Source organism: Balaenoptera acutorostrata, chromosome 14, assembly GCF_949987535.1.
Source record: "Balaenoptera acutorostrata chromosome 14, mBalAcu1.1, whole genome shotgun sequence".
Lineage (NCBI taxonomy): Eukaryota > Metazoa > Chordata > Mammalia > Artiodactyla > Balaenopteridae > Balaenoptera > Balaenoptera acutorostrata.
The window spans coordinates 2,930,832-2,956,809 of record NC_080077.1 but is presented as its reverse complement, the minus strand read 5'-3'; the positions used below and the strand labels follow the sequence as shown (position 1 = coordinate 2,956,809).

Genomic DNA, 25,978 nt, shown 5'->3' with positions numbered 1-25,978 from the left:
TTTCCACCTGATTCTTGTTAACCTTTCTGTAGAATAGAACAAAGTCTGCAATCTGGTTACTCTTTTGAAAAAAATAAAATAAAGCATCAGCGACGTGGAGGTTGGGGCCTCCTGGCCTGGAGGGGGGGGGGCGCCGTCCCCTCCTCCGCAGGACACGTGAGGCCCCCTGACTCCCCTGAGCGCTGTCCCTGGGGAAGACCCTCCACAAGACCTGTGGCTGGTCGCTGTCCCCACTCACCGTGCTCGTCAAAGCCCCCACCACCTTCTTTCCAAATCCCCGGTCCTGGCAGCTTCAGCCGGGCGTGGGACCTGCACCTGCCCAAACAAGAGCTTTGGCTTGGAATGTGATTCCCGAGAGGGTGACGCAGAGGGCGTGGAGGCCAGGATTCAGTGGGGCGCCCGCGGCCCAGCAGAGCAGGGGCAGTGGTGGCGCTAGATGACTCTCCCTGTCTGTGACTTTGCCCACACCCGGTCTCCTTCTGTCCCGCTCGCTTTCTAGACCACTGGTCGGCTCTGTGATCTGCTTACAGCCCCTCCAATCAATTCTCTTTTTTATAAAGTTACTCAGAATTAGTTTCTACTGTTTGTAGCCAAGAGTCTCACTGGTACAGCCCTTGTTACTCAACGTGTCTGGCACTAAAAAGAACTCAATAAATATTTGTTCCATAAATGTCATTACTAAGAAGGAAAGTGAAAAGAATGCACGGTAACATAAAACCAGGGAAATCTGGACGTTCCAGTCTACCAGCAAGGCGGCATTCACCCTTTCAGCGGACGTCATAGCATCGTGGATGGGGCGTGACGGTTATTGCCCGAAAAAACAGCTGGCCTCTGTACTACCACGCTGGCTTTTCAGAGCAAACGGAAGATGAATTAGATTATAGCCTCATCCCAAAGCTAAGGAAGTATTTTCCAAAACAGAGTCAGAAAAAAAGAAAGTGACCCTGCAAAGGGATGGGTGATGCGGTGGACACACGCACCTCTGGGGCTAAATCCAACAAGCCCACACTTGTTGTGCACATGAAATAAGCAGAAAGAGTGACTGGGCACTGTGTAAAACTAATCATTTAACTGAAAGCAACAAAGAAGAATATTAAATAGAGTGGGGCTTAATGATAGAGATACAGTGAAGCCTGAAGCAAAGGTCCAATAAAAAGTGTGCCGTGCACGTCTCCTAATCTGGATAAATTCTCTCCTTCAGTTTGTCAGGAGCTGAGTTCAGTCTCCTAATCATAAAAAAAAAAAGTCACATCTAGAAGATTCTAAACATTATGCACATGTGCAAACACACAAATAGGCAAAGGTCTTTCTTCAGAACAATGATGCTCAAACGTGGTCCATGGGAGATAAGTACAGAAACTGACAGTAAGGAATGAGAAACTGTTTAGAAACTTGAAGGTAGATATTTTACATCTGTTAAATTAATAAGAGAAAATGTTGCCTTGCATTTTGTAGGTCTTTTAAAATTTCATTGAAATTGAGAATAGAAAAAACCTGATTCTTCACCCCAGACAACTTGAGAAGCAAAGAAACCATATAAAATAATGGGTTGATCGATGGAAGTAATAGTTTGTAGAAAATCGGTCAGATCAGTATTTCACTTCTAATAGAACAGTCTTCTGGGGAAAAAGCATCGAATGAGAGTACTAAGATGGGGCAAAGCTTGATGTGGTAGAGTGAACTCTTTGTTTGATATTCTGTTACTCTTCCCCTGGGTGTTTCCCTACCAGGAAAATGAAGAACCTTCCAGAAGGCTGAGCCAAAAGCCAGAGAACACGGCCTGGGACCTACTTCCGGGAAGAGAAGCAGCAGGGGCTAATCGAGGAACATTCCATCCCTCTGCCCCTGGCAGCACTGCCCCTGGGATTTCAGAATCCTCAGTCCTGGACGTGGAGCCTAGGGGCCCGGGGAGGGTCTCCCTTGGGGAGGAAGCAGTGTATTTTGCACGTGGAAGAGAAGAGAAGCAATTCCTTGTGACAAGGAGGGAAGAGGATGGTGGATGGTCTTATGTGTTTCACATTTGCTGTCTGTCCCTCCTGGGCCTGCACCTCGGGGGAACGGCCCCCAACACTGATGTCGGGCACTGGGCCTTGGCCAGTGTGTGCCCGGCGGGACCGACACCAAGTTGCACCACAGTTCTTTCCTCTGCCCTAAGCACCGTCCCTGCCAGGCTTCTCCGCCAGCCCCAGGCCCCTCGAAGGGAGACCCTGCGGAGGGGGCGGCCTGGCCTGCGGCTGATGTCACTCAGACGCCACCACCGAGCTGTAGGGACCAACACTCCAGAACGACCACACTCCGCGGACACTCTCACCACAGGAACAAAGCTCTCATACTCCTGGTTGTTTGCAAACGTATCCACGCTGAACTTGGATAAATCCAGGGTAGCATGGTGGGATCCATCTCAGCTAATGTGTGCTGCGGCGGGGAGGGAAACGGAGGCTTTTGTCTGCAGGGAGGCGGCAGCAGCTGTCGGGGGAGAGGGGGGTCATGCCCGCGGTCACTCCGTGCAGGCAGGACGCACAGAGTGTCTCCTGCGGGGACTCAGGCTTGAACATCGGTGAAGCCCAGCCTGGCAAGTCACAGGACAGAGCCCATGACCCAGCGTCAGGCGCACAGAAAGGAAAACCTAAGCTGCCTGTTCTGAGGTTGCTGGTGGTAAAAGTGGACAGAATGAGCCGACGTACAACTGGGTCGTGAACTGTGGGGGAGGGTCCACGGGCAGCCACTCCTGTGTCCCGGGAGCCACTGCAGCGCCTTTGATTCCTAAGTGGGAGCGAGCTTGACTTCCGAATCTGAGGGCGCCTAAGGGGGGCTTCAACATGGCCGGGGCGGGGCAGGGTCTCTCTCCACCAGAGCCCTCACCGTGACTCCTATGTCGGGACCCACAGAGCACCAACGACCATCTCCAGATGAATCCTCCTAGCCTCCAGCTATCTGACCTCAGGCCTTTGTCTTAGGTAGGGGACCAAGAACCGGGAAACGGTTCAGCCGTCTTCTTGGAAAGTGTCCTCCTCCAGGGTAGGATATGGACCATCTCAAGGGACCTCGGTCAAATGTTTCCATTTGCCTGACACACAGGCCAAGCTGCAGGTTTCTCAGGAGCTCCAGCCATGTGACCAGGGACCACCCAGATCCTGTGGGTCTCCACCTACTTACGTGCAGACATTTCAGGTCAGAGGAAGAGGCCCAGCTTAGGGATGGAGGGGTGATTTGAGCCCCATACCCTCAGGAGCACCCCTGGCCTCCGTGAGGCCCGGGAACACAGGGGGAATGCAGGAAGGAGCGTGGGACCATCTGGTCTCTTCACAGATTACACGTCCACAGTGAGAGAGACTCCGGTCTCTAGGGCCCACATCTTCTGAGAAGGGCCACAGCCACAGCTCCAAAAACATCAGATACAATTCAGAGATGCTCTGCTGATTCTTACACCACCCCTTCCAGGCCCACCTCCACTCACACGCCTTCTGCTAACGCCCTGGGACTCAGCACCAGCTGGGAGGGTCATCGCCAAAGCTGTGCAGAACTTGGGATTTCTGTTTTACCAGGATATTCAGGGGGCCTTGGAATTAAGCTCAGCGTTTTACAAACACACAGAATATTACCTATCGCTGGGAACAAGTTGTAATTGTGTTAAAATCAACGTCAACATTTTACCTCATTAAGACTAGCCGCTTGGGAAGCAGAGACCATCCGACGTGTCGTTGAGTGCCGGGTCTCTCCACAAACACCGCGTCCCTCTCCGTGGCCAGATCTCCATGACTCCCGCCTTGCCCTGGATTTCCACACACTTTCTCCCATCCCAAATCTGACCTTATTAGAGGCCCGTCATGCAGACAATCCCAAACAAATGAAGGGGGAAAGACGGGGGGGCACCGTTCCATTTCTATAACTGGAATATACTTACTTCCTCTGTTGCCAGTTATCCGATATATGACCGGTTCATGAGAGTGACATGGCAGGGGCCACTGGGAAAGAGGGAAATGCGATTTCTTGGTACAGGTGAGGGCCAGCCGCCACCACCCAGAAGGGGCTCCACCACCTGCTGTGAAGACGGAGGGCAAAGTCGGATCGGTTTTCCTGAGGACACTCGCCAAGGTGTGACCCACCAGAGCAGTGTCACAGCCACTCCAAGGACCCCCAGTTCCACCGTCCTCCCCGCAGACCGTGTTGGGACGACGTCCAACGGGAGGATGAAGAAAGAGGCAGCGGCTGCCACTCTAAGGTCACGGTTTACTCCTGGCCAGTCTCCCCGGGGGCAGTGGTCGGGCTGGTCAGAAGGTCAAGGCTGACATTTTCTCTGACTGCTGGCTCCTCTTCGGTACCCGCAGGAAAACATTCAATAACAACGTGTGCTCCTATGATGACGAAGAAGATGATCTGGTCCATGAGGGAAGCACCTTCGAACGGAGGGAAACTCAGGGGCTTCTCAGGAGCTCTTCCAGCAGTCGGGGTGCACGTGAGGGGTCCCTCAAGGCTCTGTCATCTGTCCCGATCACAGAGAAGGTCTGTGGGCAAGGGGCTCCTGCAGTGATGAAAGGGCCCTGCAAGGCGGGAGGCCTGGGGCCAGTGTCCAGGGTTTGCCGTTAACTGTGACTTTGGCCACTCAACTCCAAGCTCAGGTAACTAAGACGTGGGAAGACAGGGGTCCTCCCCCGGGACTCTGACCCCGACTCCGACGTGTATCAACACTCTGGTCTCTTAGGGACTTCTCGGCCTCCCTTTAAATTCAGTTACCTAATTTGTAACTGGGATTGGAAGAACCCCTTGCCTGCCGGAGGCAGGGAGTCCCAGTTAATATCTTGGGACCTTGTGGCTTCAGACTCTAAGGGGCTAGTCCTATCCATACCCCTAACCAGACTGGGCTCTGTTTGGTTCAGTAAAATGTGTGGCTTTGCTCCCCATTGCCTTGGACAGGTTTCAACATTACTGAAAGCCAGAACACTGCTTCCCCAGGTTTTTGTATCGGGAACTGAAATTTCCCTGCATCTCCTTCTATTCCCCTCCCACCCCCATTACACCGTGAACATGGCACTCTCCTGGGACCTGCGTTTCCAAGGTTTCTCCTCTACAAATGATGGTGAGGAAGGAAATAAAACACGCCTGGATTTTAAGTTGCTGGTGTGTGTGATGTATTTAGATAACTACATGCGGCAAGGCGGTGAGTGTGGGAAGTAAAGTTTTAGACAGAGATTCCCAGCTCTGGCCGCCCATTACAATCACCTGGGCAGTTTCAGCCTGATGTCCAGGCCATCCTGGGATTCTGAATCACTGGGCGTTGTCTCTTGTTTTGTTCTGTTTCTAATTACCCAGGGGCAGCCAGAGTTGAACACAGATCACCCGCCCATGACACGGACAGCCATTAACTCAGCTGGGAAGGAAAAAGATAATCTAATGGCACTGCCACTTAAAAGTCATTTTAATGACTGAAAAAAAAATAAAAACCCTCCCTGTTATTGCCAGGAGTATTTAAGAATATAATGCATTTCTTTTTTTTTTTTTCTTGAATCTTTTTTCATGAAAATTAGAGGAGTATAACAATCTAATCTCCATTGCTCGATTTATTTTTGCAAAACAAAAACAAATCCAAAAGCTACCAAACAAGATGCTGTTTGTTTTACCACGGTGCTATTTTAAATAAAGAGGCCTTACAGGCCTGCTGCAGCATTTTCATGCGTGGTGTTAATCTCCTAATTTCCTAGAGAAACAGGCCAGCAGTCCTTCCCGGGCCAACACAGAGGGTGCCCAGGTGGCCTCACCTGGGAGGGGTCGAGGCGCCCATGCCCGTGTCCTTCCCATCTCCTCTCCTCCGCTCCGTTTCACCCTCCTCACGCCTCGCTCCAGCCCTGATCTTGACGACGCCCCACCCCCACCCCCGCCCCCGCCAACCCCAGACGCCCTCCTGGTGCCCCGCGCGCCCACCCCCGCTCTGCGCGCTCTGGGGCGCAGCTCCAGCCGGCCGGGCCCGGTGCGCGCGGCCCCAGTCCCGGCATGTCCTGGCCCGGGGCTCACCGCGGGCCGCGCGTCTCCATAGCCAGCTGTCACAACACACCAGCAGCGCTTGGCGACACCTTGGTGCTCCCAGGCGCTGCTCCAGCATCCTTTGTTCTCATCTACCGTTCTATCAACAGCTGCCTGTTCATGTGGGAATTTACTGCTGGTTTGTCCTCGCTGTATAACTTTCTTGCTCTTTTTAGATTCCTTCCCCCAAGAAAGCTCCTTGAGCTTTTGGACCTTTGGTCTTGCCTCGAAATTAGTAAGCACTGGGGAACACCCCCAGGTGTTTGCATTTTCAAAAGCTGCATGCATTTGTGATACTGAGAATTATACTAAATATATAGTGTGATAATACCTCATCAGGCTAAATAAGTATGGGAATAGAAGTCACTTTCTGTTTATTATTCAATCAATCACATCATTCCATCCTTTCAGGTGCTTTCCTGAATCCTGGCAGCAGGAGGGTGAGGAGTGTGGCTTGGGCAGATTTGGGAGCGGGGAAGCTCTGAGTGGACCCACATTCATGCAGGGGCGAAGGTTCTGGTGGCAGGAAACACATCTGAAGTTCCTCCCTTTTGCACTTAAATTTGTTTACTCCAGCTGGGAAGAGTGAGCAGTTACCCTCAGATGGAGGCTTCCTGTTACCCCACACAGACCTTGTCCACGGGACTCTACGGGGCAGAGCGCTGATCTAACAACTCAAAGAAAAATGGAGCCATTTGGAAGGGGATTTCTTTATCGATTATAAAGCTACAAGCCCCCTTCCCTCCATCCTTAAAGCCTGTGAGACTGGATGTGTAGCAGCAGTTAGGAGCAGACTGGCCAAGGCTGAGTCTTCGCTCCCACGCTTACTGCTGTGTGACAGTGGGCAAGCCGAGCAGCCTTTCTGGGCCTCAGTCTTCACGTCTGCAAAACAGCGCCTACCTCACAAGGATGTCAAGATAATTAAATGAGTTCATGTACATACCGTGTGTGGTGTTAAAGAAAAAATTATCCTGGCGCTTGTGAAAACGGTAAGGAGGATGTTATTCGGGGCTATTGCACTAGGGTCAAGACTATCACGGTAGGCAGAAACACTGGGCTCAACTCCAAATACAGCGAAGGCGGCCGGGGATTCAGAGCCGAGGTTCAGTGATGCACGCCCAGCTCTCAGACCAGCGCCGGCGCATGTTTGGATCGGGTGAGTGAATGCCCGTGGTCACCGCATGAGACAATGCACACAGGTGCCCAGTGCAGAGCAGGTGCTCTGCGTCCCTGAATTACAGTGGCCGGTGGCATCCACCCTGCCCTTCTGTGGGCAGACATCCTCACTTCCCCACCCCCACTGGGTGAGGACAAACCACAGCCGTCTTCTCCCCAAAATCTGCATCCTGCAGGGAGTGACACAGAGTCAGCCAAGGCGGGCTCCCCATTAGTGCCTGCGCCCCGGATCCCCGAGCCTGCTCTGGTCCCGCCCTCTCCAAAGCCTGATTCCTCAGCTTTTCCTCCCATTCTTTCTATTTTTTTTTACACTGAAGTATAATTGACTTGCAATCCTACAATATTGTATTCGCTGCAGGTGTACAACATAGTGATTTTATATTTTTATGCATTACAAAATGATCACCACGATAAGTCTAGTGACCATCTGTCACCATACAAAGTTGCTCCAATATTACTGACTATATTCCCTATGCCGTACGGTGCATCCCCCCCTCGTTTATTTTAAAGCTGGAAGTTTGTACCTGTCAGTCTCCATCACAGATGTCTCTCACCCCTCCCCACTCCGTTCTTTTCAGATCCCATAACCTTCTCAGAACTCTCTTTTTGTTCATGTTGAAGCAAAGTTAGCTTCTATTTTTAGGGACCAAAGAACACTAAAAGTAGATTTTGCTTTCTCCATATCCCTATTTAAATGCTCTTATGGATGGTGAAAACCAAAGTTAAAAAATTGTTTGTTTTTATTTAATAACTGGACTGAGTGTGTAGTTCCTGCCCAAATAACCCTTGATCGGTCACTTCCAAGAGCTGGAGAGCCACAGAGCAACCCCACATTCTGCAGACTGTGGAAGCCGCTCAGGGGCAAGCAGAGCTGCAGATTATGCCTAGTGGAATCCGCGAAATAGGAATTCTAGTGTTAATTCTAGCAGGATCCAATACCAAAGAAATAAAGTCAAAATTCTCCTGTCCTTCCCAGGGCCCGGAGCCCTCACTCACATCACGACCCTGTTAGCAGAAAGGACATCACTTCGTCTGCACATCTCTGGTTGGGACAGGGGCTCCCAGTGAACTGATTTTTGAGTTACCAGCTTTCTTGCTGCCGTGTTGAGAAATCGTCAGATCACCATCTCCTTTGGCTACTTAATACTTTAGGTAAGGATGGATGTGAAAGATAATTGAAGAGTGAACGTGGCGAATTTTCAAGTACTAACTGGAGTGCTAATGTCTATCGGTGATGGGTAGTCCCCCCCCCCACCTAAAACTCTAACAGATGAGAGGGACGGTCGGAACTAGTGGGTAGAAAACTGAGTGAACAGAGCAACACCGTTTCATTCCTGATTCTCCGGAAGCGTTTGCTCAGTGGTCCTACCTGTCTGTAGATTTCTCCATGTGCTGAGAAAGGAGAATCCGAGTCCCCTTTTATGGGGGTTGTATGAACGATTTCTGATTAGTGAATTGAGCCAGATGGATTGCTCATTTAATCAAAAGGCATTCACTCACTCATTCACTATTCACTCATTCAAGAGGCATTTTTACACACTGACAACATTCAAGCAAGTGTCACAGGACCGGTATTGGTTGTAGCGATGAATCACAGCTTCTCAGCTCCTGCCCTCGGCGGGGATGTGTCTAAGAGGGGAGAAGAGAACGGTGCAAAAATAGTTCCAACTCAAGGCAGAATACGGCCCACGTCAGGGGAGAGCGGGGCAGAAAGGGAGGTAACTCTGCTGGGGGTGCGGGGACGGCTCCAGCTTGGAGGTGGCACTGAGATGTCAAGTGTGACAGTGACGTCTGCTTTCATTAGCACGAGCGCAGTGGGAGAGCCGCTGGGGGTGACCCTGACCTGAAGGGGGCCCCAGGCGTTGAACTGCCCGCTCTAGGACAGCCCTGAGGGGCAGAGCCAGGCGCCTGCGCGGAGCAGCTCCCAGCCCCAGCCCCTACGTTAGCATCTGTCCTTTAAAATCTCCTCGGACCCTCACACTTAAGGTGGGAGTTAAATGTGAGTACAGTATGAATAAATGCATTTATAGGAGTTGAGAAGGCCAGTCAGGGCCTTCAGATCTTAATTCAGGGGAAAAACGTGGTTCTTCCTGACTTCCAAAGCAACAGGAAGATTAGGGAAGGGTTAATCCAAACTCTTTCATCCTTAGAATTAAACCCCAATTTAAATTTGAACCACAGCAGTGTTCAAATTTGAACTGATATTTAATTCCAAGCACATAATGCATGAAATACTTTTGCTTAAATCTTATTTCTTTCCCTGCTTGAAGAAAATAAGAAAAGGGACGACAAGAGAGAATTAATCTTTTTGACCAAGATCACGCGATCACAGGGAGCCTTCCCTTCTTCTTTGCTCCCAACTGATCTTTTATTTTTTTGTTTTTAATATTGCATAGCTATGCGGGGAAAGCTAGTATTTCTGTTCACTGTAAATTATAAACTGTGTACTTGATCGTAAGCTTTTATAAGATACTAAGTTTTTTGAGAAAGGAAAAGCCAAATGAAGAGGGTTCTGCAGTCCAATTAGTTGATATACAAATAAAACCAACTTCTTGAGAAGTCGGGACCGTGGAGACCTTGGGAGAGGTTTTCCTGTTTACGATCGTTTCCATGGTGGCTTTAATCCACAAGCTCAGGTATGTACTCTGCCCTGGGCTCATTCTTTATTGTGGTTTTGTTATTTTAAGATATTATTATTTGACCAAGACACAGAGAGAATTCTGAATAAAGGCGATCATTTCCTCCCTTTGTGTTTACTGTGCACTGAAGCATCCCTTATTTATTTGCAATGAGCTGGAAGAGGCTACTATGGAGGAGTACTTCGGGGCCTTCTGGATCCTTCCAGCCGGCAGAGGAGACAAGAGGAGGAAGAAAAATGAAAGATGCCTGACCTGGGCAGTGGCCCTCGATTTCTCCCAACCAGAAGTAAAGTCAACGTAGGGGAAGAATCTCAGTGAAGCAGAACGTCCCTGCAAAGCCTGGTGTTGGTGCGTGTGGTGATGGTGCAACTGCATTCCCCTCCATCTCCTCCGACAGGTGCGGATGAGGCCCCCAGGGAAGTACGGCCAGGGCAGCTGTTCAAACAGCCCGCTGTCCTGGCAGTTTGCATCCCAGTGGCTGAGACCTTGACAACCACCAGCACGTTTGCGTAGGGTTTTGGTGACTCATGGCTGGGTCCCGGGGCCCCTTTGAGTCACATCTGTAACCATCAAAGTCTTTTGATGGGCAAATGGGGGAGTCTTTTTTTCTAGTATCAGATGAATGTTTTTAATAAGCTTTTTTAAAAAAGAAAAACACATAATTTCACCTGTCTTCAGTTTTTTTAATTTTGCAAAAGGCGCAGTGTAGTATCCCCAGCGGCAGAGATAACAGCAAACCTGAGGTCGAGTGGAGAAAGCTGGAAGGAACCCAGTCTGGGTTCATCCTGGGGACACGGACTCCTAACTTTTTCTTTAAGCATCTGGTATCTTTGGTCACGATCAGCATGTGTAATTTTATAATTTTTAAAAATCTGATAAAGCAAGCTGTGACTGAATCACCCTCCCGTGCGATGCCTGCTGTTCAGTTGACGTGGGGGAATTGCTGTCTCCATCACGTATCTGGGATTGCAGGCGGTACGTGGGACAGCTTCTGGGTCCTTCCAGCACCACCCGGAAATGAACATGAGCCAGGCCAGCATAACCCACTAGAGCACACCACTCACAGCTCAGCGGTGCCAGGAGTAAATCTGCGTGACCCGTTCAAGGCCCCCCAAAGACCCCTGGGTGTGCCCCTGGTAGGACCAGCACATCACGGTGGCACGTGCCCTGGGTGGGCAACCACGGTACTGAGCCCGGGGCTCCTGATCTCTTGAACGAGCAACGATACCGACCAGAGTCAGCAGTCACGTTCTGGAAACAGTGGGCTCTGCGGCCCCAGCTGAGCGAACAAGCCCTTCCTTCTCTGCGGTTCCGTGGGGGATGTTCATGGTTCTTCAGAGCTAACGGACAGTCGGGGCTCTGAGGCACAGCCAGCCTCACTGTGCTGTTGTGTAGAAGGAAAGAGCCGCCCGGGACATACCAGTCACCCCGGCCAGTGGGCCAGCATCTGAACACATGTGCTGTTCGTGCTCCAAGGCGGGCAGCCCGCCAGCAGGCGTGCACGGAGCTTCTGTTCACGCCCCTCCCGTGAATGGGGCCCCCAAACATGTCTTACGCTCAAATATATGTTTGAACAATGATGTCATGGTACTGATTTGGGTGTGTTTCCTTAAAAACGGACTCTGAGGGTGCTTCCCTTAGAGAAGAATCAGAACTGTCTTAAGCTTTGGAGGGTTTGCTCGGACCCTGAGGACGAGCACAAGGGAGGTTTTGGAGGGGGCCTGGCCTGTGCACTGCCCAGGAGGGTGGGCCACGGGGACCCCTGGGCGCATTACAAAGCCCGTCCCCGGTGGGCCCACCCCCTCCCTGCTCACCGGCTTTCTCCTGCCCCTGCTGCAGGGCTGGCAGACACGACAGCGACAGTGGACCCCGCTGCCCGGATCCTGCCTCCCGTCTCTCCCGGTCCTTCCGCTCTGCCCACCCTCCACCTCCTCAGGTGCATCATGTTACCCCCCAACCCCCTACCCCCACCCCACCCCCCCACCCCCCGCCACCGCACCGGGAGAAAAAATCCCACCGCTTGTCCTGGAGCAAACGGGCCACCTCCTGTTGGCCTTGCACGCACAGCTGTATGTAGACTTATCTGCGTTTTAGGGCAGAGCTAGAATCTTCACGCCACTGACAGTAAGCGCGTGCACGCTTAGCTCAGTGCCGGGGCGGGGCGGGGCAGCGTACACCAGGCCGACTCCAGCCATTTCCCAGCTCATTTACTTTCCTAACGAGGATCTACTGGTGATTCTAGAACAAAGGTCAGTGCAGCTAGAAGACCACAAATGGCGAAGCATCACTCACTCATGTAATCACAATTCCGTTTTTGTCCGGACGTCTGTTCGTCTTCCCTTTCTACCCACGAGGGGTCCCTTCTCTTTGTGCTGCATATTTAACATTTTGAGGGCATTTTTTCTAAAATTTGGTCAAATATTCTGCTGTTAGTGGAAGAGCGGGTGTAATTTCTGCCAGGAGCTACTCGGCTCTGAGAACAGACAGGCGTCCTTGAAAAAGTACCCCTGACTTTCAGACACCCCTTCTGTGGAGACGGAAAGTGAGGAACGCGGGTGAAACAATCTCCTTAACGTGGCTTCGACCGTGGGGCGGTGGGCGCCCGCCGGCCAGTCTGCCCAGGACAGCTGTGCTTTATAACAAGGATGAAATCATCTGATTGTCTGTCGTTGGCCCTCCCATCACCCGTGGTGTTTCTCTGCAGGCCCCGGGACAGCACAGCAGTGGGTACTGGCTGTGCTTGGTCATGAGTGAGCCCTTTGTTGGAAGGCCTGTCCCCACCACTCAGAGATTGTTCCAGAACTCTCTGGCTGGGCCTTCTCTGCTGGTGCGGCGCTGCGGTCAGCGGGGTCATGTTCAGGGGTCTGTGCCCAATGAAGGCGAGCACCACGTCACCACGTGCCAGGCCCGGTCCCCCGGCCGGAGCTCCCATCGCCCTGGTCCAGAGGGGGGAGCCGGGAAGGCAGTGACCGAAGAGGTCACTGAGAACGTGGGGACCAGGGGTGGGCCAGGCACTGGGCTTGGTGCTGCCAGCCCACCGGCATCACTGTGTGACACCTGGACACAGAGACCCTCAGGGTCACTGAGTCTCCCTCAGGGTCTGCTTTCTCTTTCACCCAGAAAGTTGGTTTCTTCTAAGAGCGCCTGTTCAGCAAGTCCCTGGGAGAAGGTTTTCATGTTTTTGGCCTGGAGCCCACGTCACCCCATCCCAACCTCTCCGCTGTGTGACACACCCGAGGGTCTCAGGTGACTGTAACACCTCACAAGCATCGTAACTGGGAGGGTGCAGCCGCCCCGACTCGTGAAACTACAGAGTGAAACTAACTCGTGAGTCCAGGTCAGGAGGCGTCCCGGGCAGACTTCCTGGATGCTTCCCTGTGGGCGTGGGACACAGCAGCCGGGGGGAGGGGCGGGAGGGGGCCTGGCCTGTGCACTGCCCAGGAGGGCACCCCTCCTCCTGCACCCCCCTCTGCCGCCCCAGCACCCGTGGGGCACTGGCCACAGTTTGGTTGCTGCCACTCATACCTGAGTGCTTGGGACACATCACAGGTGCCCCTTTTGTCTAGAAAATTGGCCAAAGAGTTTCATCCAAATTGGTGATAAATGTAAGAGCGCTAAAATGAAGGCTAGTGTTGTTATTGATGCAATAAAAAGGCAAAACAGGGCTGCAGGCAGGCGGATCCACAGCACCAGGGACCAGGGCAAAGACTAAACCCAGTGGCTCGACAGAGCACAGCCTGCTGTGGGGGAAGGGTGAGCCCGGGCGGCCCCGGGGAAGAGAGGGGGAATGCCCAGGAGAGGCCCCACACTGTGAATGACATGGCCCGCAAACCAGGCTCTCCCTGCAAAAGGGAAGTTATTTTTTCCAGCGTATTTGTGACTGTATGTTGGAGGCTTTCTGTTTAATCTTTTGCTTAAGGAAACAAGCAAAATCCTCCTTGCATCCAAATGAATCACAATGCAAAATAAACATTTATGCCTCAGACATGCAAATATCAGCTGTTTTTACTGTTTGGCAAACTAGATATTGACCTTGGAAAGGAACGTTTTCTAAAATAAACACCCAACACTAATAAACACTAAGAGAACACCTTGGCTAGCGCCTGCTCTGACCAGCACTGTGGGCGGTGGGTGGGAAGGCAGGACTCCTTCTGTCTCCCGGTTTGACTGCCCTTTTAAAATCTGTGAGATTGCAGTTAAATCCCTCCTCTTATTTCTGATCTTGGCAATTTGTGCTTTTTTTTTTTTTTCCTCTTGATCAGTCACACTAGACGCTTTTTTTTTTTTTTTTTTTTTTTTGGTGGTCACGCTGCACGGCATGCAGGATCTTAGTTCCCGGACCAGGGTTCGAACCCGCGCCCCCTGCTGTGGAAGCTCGGCGTCTAAACCACTGGACTGCCAGGGACGTCCCTCATTTTTATATTTATTTATTTACTTATTTACTTACTTATTTATTTATGGCTGTGTTGGGTCTTCGTTTCTGTGCGAGGGCTTTCTCTAGTTGCGGCAAGCGGGGGCCACTCTTCATCGCGGTGCGCGGGCCTCTCACCATCGCGGCCTCTCTTGTTGCGGAGCACAGGCTCCAGACGCGCAGGCTCAGTAATTGTGGCTCAGGAGCCCAGCTGCTCCGCGGCATGTGGGATCTTCCCAGACCAGGGCTTGAACCCGTGTCCCCTGCGTTGGCAGGCAGATTCTCAGCCACTGCGCCACCAGGGAAGCCCCAGTCCCTCATTTTAACTAATCTTTAAAAAGAACCAACTTAGGGCTTTGTAAGTTTTCTCTATTGTTAGTGTCCTACTTTGTTGATTTCTGGTGTGATCTTTGCCTATAAAAGGTTTTAAATCTATGCTCCATGGAAAATTCAAGATTCCCAAAACCGACCGAGGGAGGTTCCTGGAAGGGGGATCGTGTGAGGGTCCTCCCGACGCTCGCCCACGTGCCCTCCACACTCACTAGACCCTCTGTGAGAAGGTTAAGAAGTTGAATCCGGAGACCTGGGTATGAGGTCAGCTCTACGACGGGGTGGTGGTACAGGTGCTGGTGTGAGCTGCTTTCCCCTCTAGGACTCATTTTCTACATCTGCAGAGAGAGAGAAGTCTGCTGTGTCCTTGCAGCCGGCGCTGCACCCCGAGCCTCCTACTTGCGGAGGCCCCACGTGGGGCACGTGGGGCGGCCCCTCCGGGAATCCGCAGAGGCCGCAAGGCCCGGCTCTGTCTACTCCCGTGCGTCTCCACCAGGCAGAGCGCGCCGCGGCCACTTCAGGCAGAGGGAACCTAACACCGCACGTGGGTTTCAGAACGCGGAAGGGCTGCGGCAGTGGTGGCGTCACGCAGTCGGCCTGAAGTCGCCCACGGTGGTCCCTGCAGACCACGCGGCTGCCGGGTCCCCTTCTGCTGGAGCAAGAGCCCACGAGAGCTGCCGTCTGAGGCTGCTGGGCCCCGAGCTGCCCCGAAGCTGGTCCTGCCGTCTGAGCCGGCCCCGCCTGAGGTCTGCTGAATTAGGACGTCTAGATGGGGTCTGGATGGTCTGTCTTCAAGTGCTTCCCCAGGGTTTCAGACGTAGGCCTCCACCCCCCGCAGGGATGACAGGCAGCAGGAACTGATGATACACATGGTGGAAACGAGTGGTTCTCAAAGCGGGCTCCAGGGGCTTCTGAGGGTCCCCAGATTCTTCTAGGGTCTTGGCTTATATTTCTAATACAAGAAGTATTGATAGAAATATAATCTACATAGATTTAAGCTCTTTGGCCTCCTTCAATAACTTTCAAGCATAATATGTTTAAAAGTTTTGGTCTTGAGACCAAAAAGCTTGGGAACTGATTTGCAGACAATTTTCTGGTGTTTTAGGCTAGTTGTTGCTAAATAGTTAAGCAGATCTAAAACTACTTCCTAAAGATTCTCTATTATTTTTTTTTTGCAGATTTCCATATAATCCACCTCCATCAGGTGGGATGGCCCAACATGAGAGAGGATGCAACTGAATTATCCCATTGGCTTTCATTAAGAACTAAGAGTAATATGAAGAACATTTATGCATCTTCTGGAAACTGCATTTAAGGATTCGGTCTACCATATTGTATGTAATACAAATATATACATAACACAGAAATAGTTTTCTCTAAGAAAACGTTTGTCTCTTGTAATGTGTTAGTGTGTCTTGTTATTAGGTATGGAAATTAACAGCTCACTACTTAAAATTTTGCCTCTGCTACCAGGAAGCTCAGAGCTAAATTTTGTGTTCAGCCTGAAGTAAGTCTGAAATAAGGAGGGGCACCACAAGACAGGTTTTTATTTTAAACTCCTCAGGGAAATAAATCTTTAGCCCTCGCCACACATGTGCATTAAATGGTTAGAGAGAAAAATCTCAGAATACTGTAGCCAGGGAGGGTTTTGATTTTGCACACATAAGTGCCAGAGAATCATGTTTTTGGTGAGTAAAGATTCTTTGAAGTAGTAATTACAGCTGACCTTGAGCTGGGGACGTACCATGTGGTCCCAAATGCTTCACACACACCTCAGCATAATCCGTCCCAGGATCCACCGTGTCCTCTTATCCCATAACACTTAAGAGATGGAGATGCAGAAATGTAATGAGAGATGGCTGACAAAGAACAGCAGGCTGGAAGGCTCCTTGGGCCACCTTTAACCTCCAAATGAACATTCTCCTGGACCACGCTGGGGAGGTGCTCAGTCTCTAAGCTGAGCACAGGGCCACCATGCCAGGCCACGGGAACGGCAGCCCTCTTCCCCGGTCAGCATCTGGACAAAGGCAATGCTGGTCTGAACCAGGCCACTCTGGGCACCTCACTGGTGACAAGGCGTTTGTGTGCAGGTCTGTAACACGCAAGTGTTTTTACTGCTCATTTCACAGTTGGTGGAAATTTCCATGCTAACATCAAAGGTACAAAATTACAATTTCAGAGTCAGTTTAATATAACCAGATCCCACAGATCACCACCTTCCTTCCACAGAATTGTATCATTTCTCGTGAAACCACAAAACTGAAGTTTCTGATTTCCGGCATCTGCTATTTCCGGAAAAGACGCATCTGCTTTCCAGCAAGACGCTCTGCAACACATTCTTAGGAGTATATTTGAATATAGCTTTCATGGGGGGGGTCTGTGACATGACAGGAGGTTAAGTACTGTTGCCAACCTTATTACAATACTCTTTGACTAGCATTAGAATTATTAAAATCCTGGTCACTGCTGGCAGTAATTAAGGCCGATGACCCTTTGCCAACCCCTGGAAATTCCAGAGCCCCAGGTGGGGCAGCACCACGGAGAGACCATCTCAGATGAACTTTATTTATTTATTTATTTATTTGGCCTCGCTGCGCAGCTTGTGGGATCTTAGTTCCCTGACCAGGGATCGAACCTTCACCCTCGGCAGTGAAAGCGCCAAGTCCTAACCACTGGACCGCCAGGGAATTCCCTCAGAAGACCTCTAAATACCTCGGAGATCTCTTCCTGACCACTGTTTAATATCCTCCTAAAAAGAAATACAGTCATCAAATTTCTCCTTTATTTAAGCATTAAGAAGCTGCAGCGCAGTGACTTAGAAAACATCCTCAAAACATCAGTTACAACATGAACAGACATCACGTGTCAGGTGTAGAACCTTTCTCACTTTTTACTGAGGGTCGTCCGTCAACCAGCATAATCTAAATGTTCCACACATCTGCTTTTAAAGTGAAGAACAAGGCACACAACTCTAACCGACGTCGCAAGGGAGAAAAATGTGCGTGGTGTCTTACCGCGGCCGGTTAAGAGCGAGATGGGGCTAGGAGCCCAGAGAAGGGGGTAGGATGAGGAGAGGGAAACAAAGGATAACACAGGGGCACAGAGACCACGCATGACCAGCAGCAGGACCCAGACACACACGGGCAGACGCAGAAAGACACTCTGCAAACATCGATTCCTTTAGGAAAGTCTTTAAAATGTTATTGTCACGATGGGCAGGACCCTGGGCCTCTTAATCACCGGTATTTGCACTAAGTGCAAAAGAGACCAAGTTACGACTCTGCCCACCTTGATCTCACAGTTCACTCTCAACCTGCTGGTTGATGTCCAGAACAAGCTTTCATTTCTCCCCCAGGACCCAGCTCTGCAGACGCCACCGGGGGCGCCCGGAGCATTCACGAGACACGTGTCTTAATTTCACCTCCGAACGATTGCTGACTTTGCCTCTCTGGTAGTAATACACTCATTTAAAATAAAAGACAGTCTAGCTCTGTGCATTCAAACAGGAGGCAAGCTATTCAGTGGATGGGGTATTTGGTTTTGCATCTCATCTGGCGGCTGATCTAGCTCCCACAAAATTAGATGTTCCGTGTCTACCTACATTTGTGCCTGGCACGAGAGAGCGAGATTAGAGCAGAGATCTCCACAAGAAAAATACAAACTGGTTTTTAAAAATGTAAAGCTTCAATGTAAATATAATCGACTTGACACATTAAAGTCTGAGATAAACATTAAGCTAGTTATTAACTTTTACAAAATAAGTCCAAAATTGAGGTAATACATTACACTCTTCTCTAACCAGCTTTATCTGATTATAACATTTTCCCCCCTTCTCAACCTTCGAGTGAAATAGATGCATGGAAAAAAAAATCTAGAAATCAGCCTGGAGTTAGTGGGGAAGGGTATGACTCCTGAAAGGCAGCGGAGTCTCACCCTTTGTTCAAATAATTTCCTTTTCTCAAATCACTGTATACAACTGTACAAAGCCACCATGTCACTGATTTTCACACAGCGATTAAAGATACTGAAAACACACCCATCTGCTCTGCACTCCCCACTTTCTCCCTAAACAAGTGGCTCTCTGGCCAGGCACATCTTGTCCTGCGTCTGGGTCCAGCTCTGCACTTTGCCCCCTTCCTCTGGCTACCCTTCCTTTCTGTAGCACAAAAGACATTTGTGAGCAGCCCTTCAAGTACAGAGGATGCATTTTCCAGAAGCCGAGCCTCGCTCTGGCTCACACCTTCCCCCAGACGCTGAAAACAATTCCCGCAGCTGTGCTTCAGAAAGTCTTGTGTGCGCGCGCGTGTGAGGTTTGTGAGTGGAGAGAGCATTGCGGGCAAGAGCATGTATGTGAACCAGTGTGAGGACGTGTGAGCATGTGTGCACGTAGGAGCATGAGTGTGAGGTGTGTAAGTGTGCGTGAGAGCACGAGTATGTGAGTGTGAGAGCTGAGTGCGTGTGTGTGAGGGTAAGCATGTGTGAGTGTGCGTGTGTAAGTGTGTACGTGGGCTCGAAAGCCCCCACGAGTCGGTGTTGTGACCGCAGAGCACTGTGCCCGGCACAGCGCCCACTCTCCAGGCGGACCTTCCTGGCGGTCACTAGCCTCCCCCTTCCCGTTGGGAAGTTCGGTTCACTTGAGCCCCCAGACCTTGCATTCCCCGGGACATGTTTCTACTCAGGAGAAACAAAATTCTAAGCGCAGCACCGTGTCCAGCTCTGCACCAGACGGCCACCCTCCTGGTTGCCCCGCACCCACACGTGGCTGTCACCTACTGCTCGGACCAGGGCACCTGGCGTCGCGCACCCGCAGAGCGACACCCACAGACAGGGGCCCGCGCCCCGCGGAGGGTCTCCGGGACCTACGCGAACCTTAGGAGTGGGAGCTGACAGGCACCTTCACTCCCGCTCACCCCCCGCCCCCGCCACGAGCCCCGAGGACACCTGTGGGCGTGGAAAAGGCCCGCAGGTGCAGAAGGCAGGCCCGCAGGCCCCGGCGTGCGGCAGGTGGGCCGCGGGGTCGGCGAGGCAGGCCGTGTCCCGCGGGGGCCCCTGGGCTCCCGGGAGGGGCGCGGGGGCGTCAGCGAGGCCGAGTGTCCCCGGGGCGCGGTCACAGCGAGCTCAGGTGCGGCAGCGCGTCCAGGGGCCCCGCCCGGTCGCGCGCGGCGGCCGCCGACTCCACGCCGCGCAGCCACTCGGTGCACTTGCGCACCAGGCCCTCGTCGGCGGCCGCGGCCTCCTCCTCGTACTCCACGTCGTCGTACTTGTGCCGCTCGTTGAGCAGCGACACCTTGAGCAGCGGCCGCAGGTCCGCGGGCCGCGGGCCGGGGTCGGGGCCCTGCAGGCCGCCGGGCAGCAGCGGGGCGCCGGGCAGGGGCGGCCGGCGGCCGAGGCCTGCGGCCCGGGCCCGGGGGCAGGGGGCGAGCGGGCGCCCGGCGTCGGCCGAGGGCGCGGGCGCCGCCCGACGGGGCCGCGCCAGCAGCTGCTTCTCCAGGTGGCGCCGCTGGATGACCAGCACGGCCTCGGGCGTGAGGCTCAGGGAGAAGCGCAGGGCGGCGTCGGGCCCGGCCCCGGAGGTGGCGGCCCCCGCGGGGCCGTCGCCGGAGCCTGCCGGCCGGGGCGCGCACGGGGCCGGGGCGCGCGGGGAGGCCGGGCCGGGGGCGCGGCGGGCCGGCGGCCTCTTCAGGGTGGCGGAGGGCCAGGAGCTGGACAGCAGCACCGGGGGTCGCTCGGGGGGCCGCCTCTTCTTCTCCGCGGCCGCGGCGGGCGGCAAGGGCCCCGGCGGGGCGCAGGCGGGCACGGCCGCCTTGCGGGGGGCGGCCGGCTTCCGGGGCGGCGGGCGCGCGGCGGGGACCCCCGGGCCCGGGGTGGGCGGCGGCGGCGGCAGGGGCGGGAACGGCATGGTGCTGCCCGGCCGGCGGGTCGTCAGCGCCCTGGAAGGAGAGGGGCGACTTTAGTCTCGGTGCGCGGGGCCCGGCGCCCTCCCCGTGGGTGGCCGGGGTCGGGCCCTCGTCCTCGCTCCGCACCCACCTCGGTCCGGCCGCAGCATCTCCGGCTTCCTCACGTCCCGGCGCCCACACCCAGGGCTTCACGCCACGGCACCCCTCCCTCCTTCCTTCCCTCCTTCCTCCCTCCCTCCCTTCCGGGGCCGGGGGCGCTGCCCCGACTCGGGTCTCCTCGCCCGGCACGGCGGGCACTGCACCGGCCGCCCGGGCCACGCCAAGCCAGACGCGCCGGCGGGAGGAGGAGCCGAGCGCGGTGGCCGAGGACGCGGCGGGGCGAGGAGCCGCTGCGCCCGGCTGGTGTCACGAGCGACTGGACCGGGCGAGGCTCCCCAGCTGGCCTTCCACCGCCAGGGGCTAGTTTTAATCCACCAGAGGCGGGGAGAACCGGGCGTGTCCTAAGCCCTAGGCGGAGTCCTTGCACGTTGGAGAGAAAATCCTGAGCAGCCTCTCGGTGCCTGTAAGATGGTGGGCAAGGCGGCGGCGGCGGCGGCGGCGGGTGGTACCTCTGGCCGGGCCGGCCTCGCAGTCCGGTGTCGGAGGAGAAAGCTGGCTGGAGCTCAGAGGTGGGGAAAAGACATTTCAGGGAATCGTCCTGCTTTTGTTTTTATAGGATGATGCCACTGCTGAAAGACAGTCATTTTAAAATTAAAAACCTAGTTTTCGGCAAAATAGGCCAGTTTCAGTTAAATCATGATATAGGAAATACCAGACATTAAGTTCTTTTCAGGAGTGATTCCTGTGAGCAAAGGAGAGTATTTATTGCTGCAACAGTGGTTCAGAATGAATGAGACAGCTTCACTGTCAACTTGGATTCTAGTGGTAGAGACACGAAAACACTCCTACGATATTCAAACGTTTGTTGAATACATGAATAATTCAGTGAATCATTACAGAGCAATACGTCATAAAGTCAAAGTTTCATACAAGCAGTCCCTGCATTGCTTATGGAGAACTGTCGGTTGTTTAGATCCGCAAAAAACATTTTCCATAGGATATGCTTTTCTGGGCTAACCCAGAACGTAAGTAGGTTGTGTGGGGTGCGGCCCCAGCTTAGGTAAGAGCATTCAGATGTGGGTAAACTCGTATGTGACCAAGGGCCCCAGCGGCCCCGCCCAGCTCTCCGCACGCTCCTGTTGTAGCACCGGCTCCTCCCTGCGGTCGGTGGCCACGAGGGCACCGGCCACTTTCCCCCCTGCCCACTCTCACGTGTCCCCACTGGGTCAGGCACAGCAAGAAGGAAACTTGATAGGTGGCCAGAAACATTTCTCATGACGGCTGGGGGCGGGGGTAGGTTTAGGCCCCATCATCTCCACCAGAACCCTCAAAACTACCCCCCCCCACCCCGTTTACCTCTTCTCCATAAAATATGCAAACACAGCTTCCAGACACGGCTCCCTGCTGTCCTTCCTCTCACGGACCTTCTTCCCTTCCCCACCAGGGCCTCAAGGCAACCTGTCTCCTTCCATAGCCCTGGGAGAATACGTTTGAGACCGTTGAGGTCATAAGATGTCTGTGTCGTGGGTCCCGAAATCACATATGCATTTTATTCCAGGTATTGCTGGGTGGGTGTGGACTAGTTATGCTAGCCGTGGCAGCAGGTGGACACTCCTGCCAGGAGCGCAGAGGGCAGGAGATGAGGTGAAGCCAGTGAAGGCGGGGGGACTGAAGGCGGGAGGACGAGGAGGGGGCTATGGTACCACTTCTGCGGGCACAGCCCAGCGGGAGCCGGATGCCCAGCGATTTGAGTAGGGACCCCAGCAGTTCCAAAGCTGTAACTGTATCCGCGACTGGGTTTCTCTCCTTCCGATTTCCTAATTCTTAGGATGCTTCAGAAGTAATGACAGTTGAAGGGTGAGGGTCGGAGGTGAGTGTGGATTGGCATCTCATAACAGCTAAGGGATGTGATTGACGTGCTACGTGGCAGGCACTCTCCTGACCCCTCTGACTATTTCCAATCTACTAGAAAATGGGGGCTTAGGTGCGGAAACACCTCCCAACAACACACGGCTCCAACGGGATGGACACGAGCCTCAGTCCCAGCAATGGGTTTCCAGAGCCGCGTCTGAGCCATCACACTAAAGAAGAGGACAGTCTTTGGGCAGGGGCGATGGGGGTAAGTAGCCTCCACCACCCACACCAGTAGAGACTGGGCACTTTCCCCCAAGAGAAAGTGAGAGTCCTCAGTTTGCCCAGCACATCCGACCAGACTGGTCACTGGGATTCTCCCAGTCCCCCCATATCTTGTCCCAGCCCAGAAGCTTGGGGACTTGGGAGGCTACAACCTGCCAGACCTCTGAGGCAGGAGAGTAAATGCTGAGGGCCCGCCCCCCATCACCCGCCCAAGTCGGAAGGGCATTCCTCTGCCCCCTCCCCGCTGAAGGCCCCATCTTCGCCCCCACCCGTGGGGGAAGAGGAGTTCCTGTGCCTCGTGGCGGGTGGTCTGCGGTCCCAGGAACCACAGGGGAGTTAGCATTTCTGAAGGGACTCCGGCCCGCAGACTCTGCTAAAGCACCCAAATGACAGCATCCCTGGTCCCTGCCAGCGAACTCTTCTACCTGAAACCTCCAGCCCCTCGAAAATCAGAGACTAGAAACCCCAGCAAGGGCCTGGGAGGGAGGCTGGGAAGACAGCACGGGTCTCGGCGCTGGGTCTCGGCGCTGTCACGGGCAGCTGGCTGTTAAAGAATCTATTTACACATTCTGTTTGGTTGAGTTGCTAGCCGGTGACAGTTACCAGTAAGGCAAGTCACACCAGGAGAAGATTGCCAAACTTACGTTCAGATGGAAAAGGGGTTAGTCAAGAAATATAGTCCAATTTAATTTGTAATCTACATAGGATTTTGCATAACAAGCCCAGAACACAACATTGGGGATAAACTGTTTATATATTAAATAGTAAAACTTAGCACTAGAATACTGTGATAAGCTTATCAGTTTCACAAACATGTTTCTGGGATCACCAGAGTACAAAAGTTGATCTCCAAAATACACGATGATTACATTTCACCTCGAGGATATGAAATTTACTATTTCAAATAAGCTGGTTAATTTGAAAGGAAAAATCAAATATATGTATTTGAACTGTCCACATTTTTTACTTATGATATTTAATTTTCAAATTACATTTATTCTATTTTCAAATTTCAAATAAACTATGACAATACTTTTCCACCGTTTGGAAATTAATGATAATTTTTTCTCCTACTATTGTAGCAGAGTCAGTGTGTGGACAAAGACTTTTCACTGTAACAACCCTTTAAAATATTTCCAGGATGAGTAAAATAAATGCAGAAAATATTTCAATCATTAAAATAAAATACCAAGAAGAGTATATCCAGGCCCAAGTAAAATTATAGAAGGTTACTGGTCCACAGGTTTGAAACTGAACTGAAAATTATGGAGGCTGTGGTACGATGACCCCGCTCTGCAAATAAGGGCTGTAGACATGCTCCCACTTCACACCTGGACCCACAGATACATCCAAAATGGACGTGTGCTATTTATCACACAGACATGTTGTGATCAACTGGTCATCACCACGGAGTTACCAGGTGATTAAACTACAGCCAGTGATCGCACCATAATACCAGGAAATCAGCCATCATTTCAAGAAATGTTTCATTTTCCTCATTAACTTTTTAGGTTCTTGGTTCTACTAAGGCATATACTTCAATGTTCAGAAAAATTTCAAAAAGGAAAATAAATCAATCTTATTTTTCCAGTTACACCCTCTTCCCATTTCTATATTTTGATTCAAAGCAGTTTACTTAATAGAGCGAGAAGTAAATGTTCTAGATCCAACATCTAGAACTAAAACTAAATCTGAATTTTAAAACATGGAAAGCTCATTCTAGTTTTAAAAATCCTATTTTATTACTGAGACATAGAGAATTTGGCCAATAGCTGGAAAACACCTCCATTTCTCCTTCTGACACTGGTCTGTTACTGTGAAAGCCTTTGCGAGTAGAAAACATTTAGGAAATTGTTCAGATATTATTTGCTTTAGTCTTTCTTTTTTCCCATCATTAAGATAATAATACGCTTTTATCTAGATTACTGCATTGAAACCTCTTGAGAGTCTTATGAGAGAAGACTCAGGAACACTTGCATTTTACAGATGAAGAAACCAAGGTTTACCCAAGTAGCCCCACAGCATGGCGGGGGCGAGACCCGTCCAGGGAGTGAGAGCCCAGAGCACGCTCGCCACTCAGCGCCAGTGGGTCTCAAGACCCCTTTACGCTCTCAGGACCCAAAGAGCTTCTGTTCTGTGGCCTCTATCTACTGATGTTAACCTTGTTAAGAATTTAAACCGAGGGGCTTCCCTGGTGGCGCAGTGGTTGAGAATCCACCTGCCAATGCAGGGAACATGGGTTCGAGCCCTGGTCTGGGAAGATCCCACATGCCACGGAGCAACTAAGCCCGTGCGCCACAACTACTGAAGCCCGCGCGCCTAGACTGCAATGAAGAGTAGTACCTGCCCGCCACAAGTGGAGAAAGCCCACGCGCAGCAACGAAGACCCAACGCAGCCAAAAATAACTTAGTTAATAATAATGAAAAAAGTTGGCTTAAGGATTTTTTTAAAAAAAGTTTAAACCGAGACTTATAAAAAATGTTTACTAATACATTTAATGAAAATAATATTTTCTAAAACAAACAAGTCAGAGATGAGTGGCGGGCTCTGTGCTCCATCCCTGTGCGATCGCACGCCCACAGCCTCGTGACTCTGCTGTGCACTCACGGTAGAGTGAACAGTGCAGTGTCTTGGGGTAATTACCAACGTGGACCCTAAAAGGGTCTCCGGGACGCCCAGGCATGTCGCTGGCCTGGGCCACACTGAGAACTGCTACACTGCCTGCCAGACGGCACAAGGAACCCCCCTCCGATGTCGCCAACCATCATCATGTCCTCCTCTTTGAAAGCAAAACTTAATACTTGGTTCCTTCTTGTAACAACCTGGAAAAAAGGGAAGCAAATAAAAACATGAGATCATACAGGAAGAAAAGTCACAAGCTGTACTATTAAAAATGATATGCCTTCAGTTTATATTACCCCTTTTTCTTGCAAAGCTCAGGTTTTTAGATGTATGAAATGTACTTAAAGAGTCTTCCCATAGGGCAGGGAGAAGCAGGAGCTGTAAGTCTTATTTATCCTGTGCTCGGAACGTGTGTGCTGATGAACGCTTTCTTAGAAACCCCGGGCCAGCGGATGCTCCCGGGAAACTAACCTGGAGAAATGGAGTTAGGTGGCTGCAGTCCTGGTGGAGTGAAAGAAATCGGGGTGGAGGACAGAAAAGCAGCGGTCCGAGCGGCCCTGTGGAGGCACCGCTGCTGTCACCTGGGCAGGTGTGACTCGCTGGGGCCTCGCCGCCCACATTACCCACAGGTGAGTGTGCTTTCTCAGGG

General features: G+C 52.2%; 1 protein-coding gene and 1 long non-coding RNA gene across 2 annotated transcripts; one reads left to right on the top strand and one right to left on the bottom strand.

The window, feature by feature from the left end:
- Positions 1-16,741: 16,741 nt before the first annotated feature.
- PRR18 (proline rich 18) lies at positions 16,742-20,732 on the bottom strand. Its single transcript, XM_057528239.1, has 2 exons — positions 20,602-20,732; positions 16,742-20,504 (listed from the first exon to the last, which is right to left on the bottom strand). Exon 2 carries the CDS (start codon positions 20,471-20,473, stop codon positions 19,682-19,684), a length of 792 nt encoding a protein of 263 aa, XP_057384222.1. The 5' UTR covers positions 20,474-20,504; positions 20,602-20,732; the 3' UTR covers positions 16,742-19,681.
- A 273-nt stretch (positions 20,733-21,005) lies between these two features.
- On the top strand, positions 21,006-25,505 carry LOC130704791 (uncharacterized). The gene is made up of 3 exons (XR_009005277.1): positions 21,006-21,139; positions 22,540-22,689; positions 24,628-25,505. It is a non-coding gene; the product is annotated as an uncharacterized LOC130704791 (long non-coding RNA).
- Positions 25,506-25,978: the final 473 nt, after the last annotated feature.

Excerpts from the sequence above, each read along its gene's own strand:
- PRR18 (XM_057528239.1), bottom strand. The coding sequence starts at position 20,473 with ATGCCGTTCCCGCCCCTGCCGCCGCCGCCGCCCACCCCGGGCCCGGGG.